General features: G+C 39.2%; 1 protein-coding gene across 11 annotated transcripts in view; it reads left to right on the top strand.

Moving 5' to 3' along the window:
• The window catches only part of rap1gapb (RAP1 GTPase activating protein b), a 107602-nt gene that overhangs the window by 93668 nt on the left and 2025 nt on the right, over positions 1–11909 (top strand). For 8 of the 11 annotated variants that reach the window (XM_026167059.1, XM_026167061.1, XM_026167053.1 and 5 more), the window contains 16 exons: positions 132–210; positions 299–352; positions 457–540; positions 638–738; positions 1148–1277; positions 4437–4592; positions 4763–4834; positions 4924–5010; positions 5300–5452; positions 6894–7025; positions 9037–9146; positions 9476–9592; positions 9983–10112; positions 10497–10587; positions 10982–11091; positions 11765–11810. In XM_026167059.1, coding sequence (XP_026022844.1) covers positions 132–210; positions 299–352; positions 457–540; positions 638–738; positions 1148–1277; positions 4437–4592; positions 4763–4834; positions 4924–5010; positions 5300–5452; positions 6894–7025; positions 9037–9146; positions 9476–9592; positions 9983–10112; positions 10497–10587; positions 10982–11091; positions 11765–11773 — 1615 coding nt within the window. In that variant the 3' untranslated portion in view covers positions 11774–11810. Of the gene's footprint in view, positions 1–131; positions 211–298; positions 353–456; positions 541–637; positions 739–1147; positions 1278–4436; positions 4593–4762; positions 4835–4923; positions 5011–5299; positions 5453–6893; positions 7026–8198; positions 8277–9036; positions 9147–9475; positions 9593–9982; positions 10113–10496; positions 10588–10981; positions 11092–11764; positions 11811–11909 lie in introns of all 11 variants that reach the window. The other 3 variants (XM_026167062.1, XM_026167052.1, XM_026167056.1) reach the window with 3 other exon arrangements.

Below are 11909 nucleotides of genomic sequence, written 5' to 3' on the forward strand. Positions count from 1 at the left end.
CCTCTTTGAATTGACAGCTCAATTGCTTGGAGGCAAAGCATCATAGAAAGAAACCAAAAACCCAGCAGGATTCCTTTGGATTAGAAATAGAACAGAGGACGTTTTGACTTTTCATATTTTTTGCCTTTCAGCACAAAACAAAAAACTTATCATGATGTGATTCCCATTTCCTGCCTTACTGAGTTCCCCAACGTGGTTCAGATGGCCAAGGTAAAAACGTATGATTATCTTCATACACACAAAAAAAAATCTCTCTGCATATAATTTGACTTTGTCAAGTGTATTTTTTCATTCACAGCTTGTTTGTGAAGAAGTAAACGTGGATAGGTTTTACCCTGTCCTCTATCCGAAGGTAAGCAGTACTCCTCATTGCCACTTTATCTTTTGATCCGCGTTATCCCGCAATACTAAAGTACCATGAATCGGACTAGAAACTCAATTTTCTCTTATCCTCAGGCATCAAGGCTCATTGTCACCTTTGATGAGCATGTAATTAGCAACAATTTCAAGTTTGGGGTTATTTATCAAAAGTTTGGTCAGGTGAGTGCACTTCAGTGATGCTGCTGCAGCTTATTTCAGCTTATTTCAGCTTTTGAAGTCACTCTTCCTGAAAATTTTATTTGCTTCTTCCCTGCAGACATCAGAGGAGGAGCTATTTGGGAACATGGAAGAAAGTCCAGCCTTTGTTGAGTTCTTGGAGTTTCTGGGCCATAAGATTGAACTTCATGACTTTAAAGGGTTTGGACAGTTTTGCATTATGAAGTCTTTCCCCCAAAAACAGAAAAACTGACCTTTTAAAGCACTTTTGGTTATTCTCACTCGAATATGATGTGAGATGCATCATTCTATTGATCAGTGTTGGCTTAAAGAGCAATGTAAAAAGCCCTGATATTTGTAGTATTGACTGAGGGATTAAGCAAGCAAAAAAAGTGCCCTTGGCATTTCCCCAATGATGAATCAGTATGGATGGACAGTTGTCAGAGAGCACGCACCTATGTTCCACTTTTCCACTTTATCATTCTCGTCTTGTGTCTCTCTGCTGTTAACCACAGTGTTATACTTGCCTTCTTCTCTTGTTTCCGCCTCTCTTATTTTTATTGCCTCTGCCCTTATCTTTCTTTTGTCTTCTCTTTCCTTTCTTTTTCAGTTTTCGGGGGGGACTCGATGTCACTCATGGCCAGACAGGGACAGAATCCGTCTACACAAATTTTCACAATAAGGAGATCATGTTTCATGTGTCCACCAAACTGCCTTACACAGAAGGAGACTCACAGCAGGTATAGTGATAATGCCAATGATTAATCATTTAGGAAACCAGTTTGTGTTTTCAGGACCTTCAGTAATCGATTTGTAAAGGTCTGTGCTTGTGACACATTCATGCATCTGCAGCAGCAGCTGGCGGGTCAAGGCATTTAACTCAATGCTGATAAAGGAAGATGAATCATGTTCATTTGTAACTTTGATGTGCAAAGTGGAAAAAATAAGGATTAAAATTGTACATCAGGGATACTTCTTTGCTTTTTTGCTGAGAGTTGTTGAGAAGAACTGCCCTAATGTTCTTACAATAAACACTATATTGAGACTAAAAACAGCTTGAAGTAAACAGCTTTTCTGGCTCGTTATTAAAGGTAACGAGCGAGACTCCTCTAACATGTTATAAATTTGTTTATTTTTTTCCAATATTGATTTCTGGTGTTTGACCTTAGTTCAGCTTTTGATGCCATCAATATCACAATTCTGAGTTCACTTTAAAGGTCGGCCTCAAAGAAAGAAGCCTGGTTTACATCATATTGGTCAGATTAAGCTCAGCGACTTTGACTGGGCCTATTTCAACACTGATTGTTTTCTTTTTCAGCACATCAGTTGCAGATTTGTTGTGTGCTTGGGATCATTGACCTGTTGTGTGACATAATTTAGGCCAAACTGTCAGACAGATGGCCTCATGTACAGAGGAGTTCATGGTTGGCTTAATGACTGCAAGGTGCCTATGTCCAGGACTGCATAGAGCCCTTCTAAAGCTTTTGTTTTCAGAACTGTACATACATATCTTCCATGTTTGTTTGCTATTTTTATTACAGCATTCCAGGGATTGGCAGATATTAACAATGGAAGTAATTCCATGTTTGTTGTGCTCACTTACCCCAGAGAGAAATAGCATTTTTAAGGGTTACCATTTCCACTAGAATTACAGTGGTCTTTTTTGTACTGAAGTTTCTCCTCTCTTGAAGACTTTAATCTATTTGATGTTATGTTGCAGTGAGCTGCATTAGTCCTTAGCTGCTCTTCAGTCCCTTCTAGAGTGGTTTGAACTTTGTTACCGCAGTAACCCTGTACAGATGGTCCATATTGCCTAGGCATGGAGAGATACAGAGAGCATAAACAACACCCACATGAGATGATTCATCAGGGAACTCAGGAAAAGAAGGCAAGGTGCAAGAGTAATAGCTCAGTATTCAGTACTTCAGGGAGGAAAAAGTAAAAGATTTCTGTTGCCAGACCTTACTGAATGTAATCAGATTTGAAAGGTCTTACAGTAATAACAGATGTCAAGTGTTTCAAATCAGTGACACATACGCTAAGCCTGTTTGTGTGTGGTGATGGTATACGATTGCAGTGCTTGGAAAAATTAGATAGAGCGTCTTCAGCTGTTTGGTTTCAGAGAGTCGTTGTGTGAGTAAATACTGAAGCCGACAGATAATCAGCTCAGGGGTGATGCAGTAGTAGCCTGGATGACATGAATCATAGCCATGTGTAGCCTATCTAATTCACCTTCATTACTGTCATAAAAATGCATTCTTTACAAAACCTTACAATATTCAGCTTTAATTGATAAAAATAGTAAAACTTGACTTAATTCCTGTCAGACTTTCAACACAGTTACATAAAACTCATTTTGCAGATAAACTCAGTTGTGATAAAGTTATCAGAAAACCATCAGCTGTGAGACTGATTGAGAGCATCTTTGATGTTTTTTCACATAATTTCACCTTTTTTTTTTTTAAGTAATAAACTGGCATATTTATAAACACTTCCCAGAATCAGAAACACATCTTCTTCATATGAACAAACAAACAAAGTTATAACCTTATTAAACTTCTAGTAGAAAAGCAAACACCATAATCATCTCTAAATCCTATTTGCTGTATTGTATTTTGCTTCCAGTTGGTTGACTCTAACACGAGCACCAGCCAACACAAGAGCTCTTTTCAACAGGTGTGAAGTAGCTTTAGAAAAAGGCTGTTAATTAGTCTGTCAAAGACAAAGGCTAATAAGTGAATGCTGCTGCTGAGCAAGTGTCACAGTACTGGGGAGTTTTCTGTGGGTCCTTTTTTTTTTTTTTAATAAAGGCTGCCTGCAATGAGAATACATCCCTCTGATTGATTGATTTCCTTTATCACCAAATTGTATCCATTTGCAAAATCTGATATATCTTGCCTCCACTTATATGCAGTGGTAACATTTGGGTCACACGGTTTCCACGATAAGCATCTTTCTTCTAGTTTGGTGGGCTGAACTGAATATGATATGATATTCCCACATTCAGTAGCTTCTCAAATTATTTTACTGCTTGGTTCCTGAAAAGAAATATGGGACGCTATTATGTCTCAAACAGGAAATATGCTTTGACTCCTGGAAAGTCCTTTTCTTCTTTTAGAAGGAAGAGAAAAAATTAGATAGTCTTCTTAGATAGTCATCGAAGCTTGTGAGCTGTTTAATCAAAGTTCCTAGCAAAAAGGCAATGAAGTGACAACATCTATTCATGCTTGAGCAAAGGAAGAAGATATCCCTAATGCAGAGCTTTTTGAAAGATACCGCTTGGATACAAATTTTAATACTTGAGAACAGTCCCTTTGTCCTCCAGATGCATGAGTGTCCTTCTGGCAACTTGAAGCTTTTGGCAGCAAAGAAGATGAAGTTATTTTGCAGCCATGATAACATTCAGTCGTCAGCAGATTCATAAAGCATTTTCTGTTTGAGTTTGCAGTACCTCCACTGATACTGAGAAGTGTTAATTACCAAAATATCCACACTTTTCTGAAATAATTCGAACTCAGTCTTAAGTCTGTCTTACAGTGAAAAATCTGTTTCCCAAAGCAGATTTCTGTCTGTACTTTCAGAAATGCTATATACACCCATGAGTTGCATGTTTTTTGTATATATATTTATTTTCTGTAAAATATTGAGATTTTTCATCTTATTAAATTGTTGGAACAAGAGCTTCAAGATGGATTTAATTTTTTGGCTGATGGCGTCATGTGTTTCAGAGGGAGAGATTGTGCTCTTTTGGATTAAAGTCATGTCTACCTTGCCAGTCAGTCTTTTAGAGCAATTGCTGGCAGTGATGTTTTTTTTTGACAGGCCTGTATTTGTGTTAGCAGAAGTGGTCATTTGAGATGTTTCCGCTGTTGTTAGCTTTGTTTATCTGTGCCCCCCAGCTGCAGAGAAAGAGACACATAGGAAATGACATTGTCGCCATCGTTTTCCAAGAAGAAAATACTCCCTTTGTACCAGACATGATCCAGTCCAACTTCCTGCATGCATATGTGGTGGTGCAGGTGGAAAATGCATGTACAGACAATGTCACCTACAAGGTTGGTTCTAAGGACAGTCAATACTGTATCAAGAGGATTTGAACAATAGGGACTTGTAACACCCATTTATAGATTTGCTCATCCATAATTAAGGAATTTTATTCTGCTCTCTAGTTTCTAATAGTGGCATGTGTATTTCAGTCTCTAGGCTTACCTGCTTTCTTTTTTAGGTTTCTGTGACAGCAAGAGATGATGTACCCTTCTTTGGGCCTGCTTTGCCTGACCCTGCCATCTTCAAAAAGGTCAGTTAACGCCATATTTTCCTTTTTCACCACACAGATAAAAAAAATATTTTACTCTGACCTCTCACCTTTTTATTTGTTTTATTCAGGGCCCTGAGTTTTATGAGTTCCTCTTCACTAAACTCATTAATGCAGAATACGCCTGCTACAAGGCTGAGAAGTTTGCCATGTTAGAGGTGAGAAGCACACTGGAGCAAATTGTGCCAAGGGAGTGTGAATGTGTGTAGTGTTGATGCAGACTTAAGCACACGCCTGTTTGCACAGGTCTGCATCCTGCTGGCTGTACTGATACGAAGTGGAAACATAGATTGTTGTCCAAATCATCTCAGGCAACAACCCTGATTCTTATCAGCATTGTTGCTGATGTTTATCATCCTGAAGCAATTGTTCAATCCCTCCTTTTAAATGGTGAATATTAGGTTTATGGTCGGTATGAAAACGAATTGTCTTGTTTGTTGTTGTCAGGAGCGAACTCGTTCGGCACTTTTGGAAACACTATATGAGGAGCTGCACATAAACAGTCAGTCCATGATGGGTCTGGGTGGCGACGAAGATAAGCTGGAGAATGGGGGTGGAGGAGGTGGAGGAGGAGGAGGAGGCTTCTTTGAATCATTCAAGGTAAACTGTCATTCCTCATTTGATGGAGTGCCTTGGTAATCTGCAACTCTACATGCATGAGAGAGAATAGTGATGAGTGGAGAAACTTTTAAGGTGCTTTATTTTGTGCGTCCTCTGTCTCTTGGCTGGGATTCTGGGTATTCACACATCAAAAAACAAAGCATTGAAAATCTGCGGTATCTCAAAGGACCAGTCCTGTGGCATTTGCATTCCTTACTTGGCTGTGACTGCTGAACTCAGTGTGCTCTCACATGATGGTATGGTTTTGAGGCTGTGGAGTGTCCTGTTGTGTATGAAAGGCACTTTGCTCTGACTGAGAGCGCTCCATCAATGACCATTAGGGTGGTGGAGCGTAGCTCAGCTGCTGAGGCACGGCAGTAGAAGCTGTGATGGTGTGTGCCTGATGAACGATTTAATGACCCCTCATTAGGGGAGCTGATGGTGCAGTTTGGATGTCTCCTCATGGGCAGCATTCCTTTGCTGTTTTGCTCTTTGCTCTGTGATGATCACTAGTTCTAGGTCATCTTTTCTGCTGTTTCTCTGCAACTTCAGAGATATATATAAAGCCTTTCTTTCATCCTCTCTTGCTCTGCTGTTTGCTAATGTCTGTCTGTCTTCCATACATTCATAAACTTATATAGATGAGCACAGATGAGCTCCCACCCAAGAAATCCTACCTCATTTTTCTTTCTCACTGTCGAGAATGGTCTTGCCGCTTGGTCTTTTTTCTGGCTCTCTATATACTGTTCTACTCCCTCTTCTACTTTCTCTCATAATAGTCTTGGTCTTTTTTGCTCATGACACAAAACCCAACTCCAAAACTCACCGTGTTAAGTGCCAATTTCCATCCTTAATGCCTGCAAAGCCTACACTCTCTTAAATCCTCTGTGAACCTACATGTCCTCCACACAGGCTCTCCCCTCTACATGCTATCCTGCACTGCCCCTAAGTGTTCAATAAATAATCATGCATACATCCATACACTTGCATATGCACATTTAAGCACACCAATGCACACATACATGCCCATATAAACACATTTTATCCCTTAGCTTTATCACATTTACTGTGATGTACATTTATGTAATGTATAGCATGTAGCTCAAAGAATCATATTGATATGAAATTAAAGAGAAACAGTGGACCAGGTGGAACAAATCTCAGTTGGCACTATGTGGAATATAGTTGAAGAAGTACATGTCAGTTAAATCATTCCACTGATTTCCACTAAAGGTTTTAGAATGCATAATAATACATAGAGTGGTCTGCTCTAGCAAAATAAAAAAAATAGAAAACACATAATTATTTTAATTTAGATTAGATTTCAGTATAGATTCACAATCATTTGAAGTATATAATGCTTTGCACTATTCATCAGGGTGTTGTGTTTCCACATATTAACGTGGATCCACTGACAGCATCTCCTCATTTCTCTCTGTAGCGGGTCATCCGCAGCAGAAGCCAATCTATGGACGCCATGGGCCTCAGTAACAAGAAGTCACACACAGTCTCCACTAGTCACAGTGGCAGCTTTACCCACAATCCCGCAGAGAGTCCCAAAACCCCAGGGATTGTAAGTAGCCCATTTTGGTTCACACGTTGCCCACCTAACACTTAGATTCAGGGTATAGTATACTCGCAGAGCAGTGGGTTCACGTACAAAATAAATTAACCACTATTCTTTCTCGTAAGAAGCACTTTGGGAAATTACTCTTGTTGGCACATCGGAGCACTTTACTTTGATCAGTATGTTAACATCAAACACTCACTTTCATTCCCTAGATTTTAAATTCACTGCTGCTTTTACTAAATCAGATTTCACTAATCAGCCTTTTTCCAAGTACAGTTCATAGTGTTCATGTTAATACCTTTTTTTATTTGGAAAATTAACAGAAGCGCTCATTCGCCATTTGTCATTCATCCTCATCTGTTTAAAGAATCGTTATCTTCACAAAGAGTGACAGACTTCTAGGATAATGTTATAAAATAATGTCAGCTGTGGAATTAACCCAGTGATTTTCTTATCAGTATATATAGATGAATGATTGCTTGTGAGCCCCAATCTAGTCTCTATTCCAAGTTGTGAAGTGAGCTCAGTCCAGCTGCTGTATGACTACCCAGACTCCCTTGCTCCTTGCTGTGCTTTGTCATATATCCTCCTGCAAATATTGTAATTTTTTTAAGCAGCCTTGTGCATGTGTGGCTGAAGAAGATGCATGGCACAAACCATAGGAGCTCACTGTCTTGTTTGTGTCTCTTTGAAAGATAGATAATTTATTTTCAAACTTGTTTAAGATTTGCTGCAGCGTGCCATTTGGTTACTAACTTTACTAATCCAGTTAATAAAAGAAGACACATTTTGGAAGCTACCCTTTGGTTTGCATCAGCCTTTTTGTCCCATTTCTTCTTTTTCTGAATGTATCACTAAACTAACTTGTATCCCTCAGGGCAGAAACTGCTGGCTTGCCCGCTACCTTGAGACTATATCCTGCTGTGCCCTCCTATGTTGGACCCCAACCCGCTTCTGCTCTATAATGCCTTTCACTGTTTCCTCGATATTATGTCTTCTCTGTTGAGTCACGTTGCAGTCTCCTTTTTAAGCATTTTTTGCACCTTGCTGTTTAAATTCTCTGTGCTGTTCGCATGAGATCTTATGATGTGTTCTTTTCTTTTCCTTCCCCCTCTTGCTTTTTCAATCTCCTCTCTCTCTGTTTCTGCTTTCCTTGCCCTGTTTTGTGTACCTCAGTCATTGCTTGTCCCAGGCAAAAGTCCGAGTAAATATGGACGCCGAGGCAGTGCCATAGGGATAGGAACAGTAGAAGAGGTCCACGTATATTCTACCTACTTATTTAAAACATTTCTTTAATTGACTATTGTCTTTGTATAATGTAATGTTTAATTAGTATTTACCCTGTTTTAAGTTTAAAATACGGTTTCATTCCTGTGGCTGTGAGAGGTTTTCAGATTTGAAGAATTTATCAGTTATAATGATACTTGTCGGGTTATAGTTTTAATTACAATTTCCTTCATTTCATTCATTTGCACAACCATCATGGGTTTTGGTAGACAGAAGGCAGATCAGTGTCAGGACTTTCATTCACGAATGTGTTTGCACCATTTTACTTTTAAGTTAGTTAAAAGTAACTGCAAGAGAAAAATATATTGTAAAAGGAGAAGATAAACAAACTCCCACTTATGTTCTCATAGACAGTCGCACATCAATGAATCATACTGCGTCTTAAATTAAAAGTGTGCACCAGCCAAGCTGATGTACACGCTGCACCTAAGAAAATAAAATGTCAGAGATGATGAGATGTTCAAAGATAAGAGTAAAAATAATCAGTTATAGAATATATAATGAATTTTTGTCTGGAGCCAAGTTCATCACGGATTTGTAAAATAAAATGTTTTACAAGTTTGTCATAACTTTAACTCAGGATTTATCCAACCGTTACTTCAGAATTCCTCTACAAGATATTTCTACATGTAGAAAGCTTCACTTTATGCACTGCATATCATGTTTTGTTGTTATTACACTATCCCCAAACTGTGTGTCTTACTTTCCTCTCCCTACCCACCGTCAGTCATTGATCATTCCTGGGAAAAGCCCAACCAGGAAAAAGTCTGGCCCTTTCAGCTCCCGTCGCAGTAGTGCTATTGGCATCGAGAACATCCAGGAGGTCCAAGAGAGGAGGTGAGAGGACAGAGCAGAGCTGATCAGCAGAGAGTGGGTAGTGAAGAGAGAACAGTGTTGTAACAGATGGAAGACAGGACATTAAAATGAGGGATACAGCTATTAGAAAATGCACTGTGTAAGATCAAATCCTAAGAGAAGGGCTTGTCAATGCTTGATTTGATTAAAAAAAACAACAACTGCACAGCTGTTGGTTGCTGTCAGTGGTTCAGCTCATAATGCTCAGTTTTAGGGTGGAGCCATGCTGAGTGATATGAATGCACTGTAACCATTTATTGTTAAACGAAATCAGATGAGCTATTTTGACTACTTTATATCCTTTCCTGAAGCCGAGAAGTATCACCCAACACCCAGAGGACACCAGAGAGTAGCCACATGTCACAGGAAAACAAATCAGACAACTCCTCCAATCACAGTTCTCCAGAGTTTCCTACCACAAAGAACAGGTGACTGTTAATTTCATTATGTAAGAGTATACTACTTTGTATTATAGTCACACACATTGAATCAGTTTGAAAAGGCTGCATTGTATTTTGTAGAATGGAACAGTGACATGGACGATTGCTCTCCAAGTCATAGTCCTAATCCTCTTCAGCCAAATGAATATAACAACCCCAAACATTCACATTATTCAGTCAAACTGTGATCAAACTATGGTTCTTTTGCTTGTAACTGCTTTTTTCGGGAACAACAGATGAACTCTGACATAAAGATGGCAAAGTAATTAGACTTTTAAAGTGCACTTTATTTTATTTTATTTTTTTAACCTTCCTTAATGAACTCAGTAGAAGGAAACCACAAAGTGATTATGTGATCAGAGTGACCCAGGTGTGTAGTTTGGCAATGTGTTGCAGGGCACCATCTATCCCTGAGGCCCACGACCTTTCCCGCTCGTCCTCCAATGCCAGCAGCTTTGCTAGTGTGGTGGAGGAGCATGAAGCAGAAGAAGAGTACGACACTGGACTGGTAGGTGGAGTAATTACACATTATCAAGTGCATGCATAAAGGTTACTTCCTCCAAAGCCAAAATAAGTCATCAGCGTCCTAGCATTGATGATCCACAAGTGCTTCCATCAGCATTTATTCCACATTTACTGCAGTGAAAGTATCGCTTTGGTTCTTATCTGTTATTTGCTGTAAGCTGAACAACTGGGGGAAAAAACCCATGAGAAGGCTTGATGGATATCACTCCATTCTAGTTAGGACATTCTAGCTATTTCTTTCAGATAGACTGTCTGCATTTACAAAGAGACAAAAACAAATGCACAACTGAATAAAACTTTAGTTTTGATTATGCTGCCTTCATCTTATTGTAAGTTATATATCAAACTTACTTTACTCTTCTTCCAGGAAAGTGTGTCGTGTGTTACACCAGTCAAAAAAGATTCATTTGTGTACAGCTCTGGGGTGGAGGACAGTACCAGCCAAGGAAATCTTCCAGGTGAGCTTGGGAGCTCATATTACTGTCTCAGTAATATCCTGAAGTTGTGGTTACCAAAAGGTCAACTGTTTCACATGTCAAGAGTATCTGGGGGAAATATATATAGGGCAGTTGCAAAAATAACACTCTGTTTCCTAAGAAATTAATATTAAAGCACCCTTGAGTGATGGAGCTCAGCTTCCCCATATGGAGCTTACCAACAACAACAGCAGTAGGCATGATTTGTACAATTTAGCGAACTCTTCCTAAATAACTCACATTTACTCTGAAAATGTATCTGTTTCCCACATGAAACATACCCCACATTGGGGTTTTTGTATTTATAACAGCTGGCAGCATTATATGCTTGAGTTTATTAACCATGACAGCAACACATCTGTCCCCTTCCTTCCAGCAGCTTCACGTCTCCAGCAGCAACCGGACGCAGCGAGGACATTAGAACCAAAAGGGACAGACAGCCGGTCAAAGATGGAGCGCACTCAGCAGGAGCACAAATTCTCATCGGTAAGACAAAGTGCTTGGTGCAAGTCATCAAATAACACCGCAATGCTTTCAGAAATTGGTAGAATGATTTAATAAGCGACTTGAGTAAAAGGACCAATATTCCTGCTGGTCATTTGAAATTGTTCTGGGAAATTATATTCGCCTGTTTTTGTTCTACTAGTTTCTGATGCTGTACAGAGTACAGTAATACATCTACAGGCGTGAGGGTACGGTGGTTTTAGGTCCACATTCACTTAACATCTGAAAGCATGTTAACTGAATGCATGCTTAAACTAACACTCAAAAGTCTATAACACAGATGTCATTTGTTCGGAAATGATCTAGTAATCAGCCCAAACAGAAACCAGAGAATCACTAAACACCCATTCTCAGAAGAATGGGTGTCTATACAGACTTTGAGCCCCATGCATGTTTAGTTGGATGTATGTATGTTGAGATATTTGACATAATAAGTTGAACTTAGCTTTGCAAGAGGAAAGTTAATTTGTGCAATTAACATAAGTGTTCATCTTAATTAAGGTGTATTGTTCCTTTTAAATCAAATAAATATAACATGTAAACATAAAGACACTATGCACTAGCATGGCTGAAAACAGAAAGGTGAATCAATGCAAACCAATAAATATTTGCATATTGACTGCACCATGGTTTCTCATTCCTTATCTGTATGCAGAACTGTTAGCCACTCTGTCGCCCCATCATTGACATCCATTTTTCAGGTAGGTTATAATGTTGGTACAGCCTAAGGGATAAATTCCCACATTCCTCCATTCCCTTATTACTTCATTTACCTGATGCTTCTTTCTGCCCATTTATGT

The sequence above is a fragment of the Astatotilapia calliptera genome, chromosome 5, assembly GCF_900246225.1.
Source record: "Astatotilapia calliptera chromosome 5, fAstCal1.2, whole genome shotgun sequence".
Classification (NCBI taxonomy): domain Eukaryota; kingdom Metazoa; phylum Chordata; class Actinopteri; order Cichliformes; family Cichlidae; genus Astatotilapia; species Astatotilapia calliptera.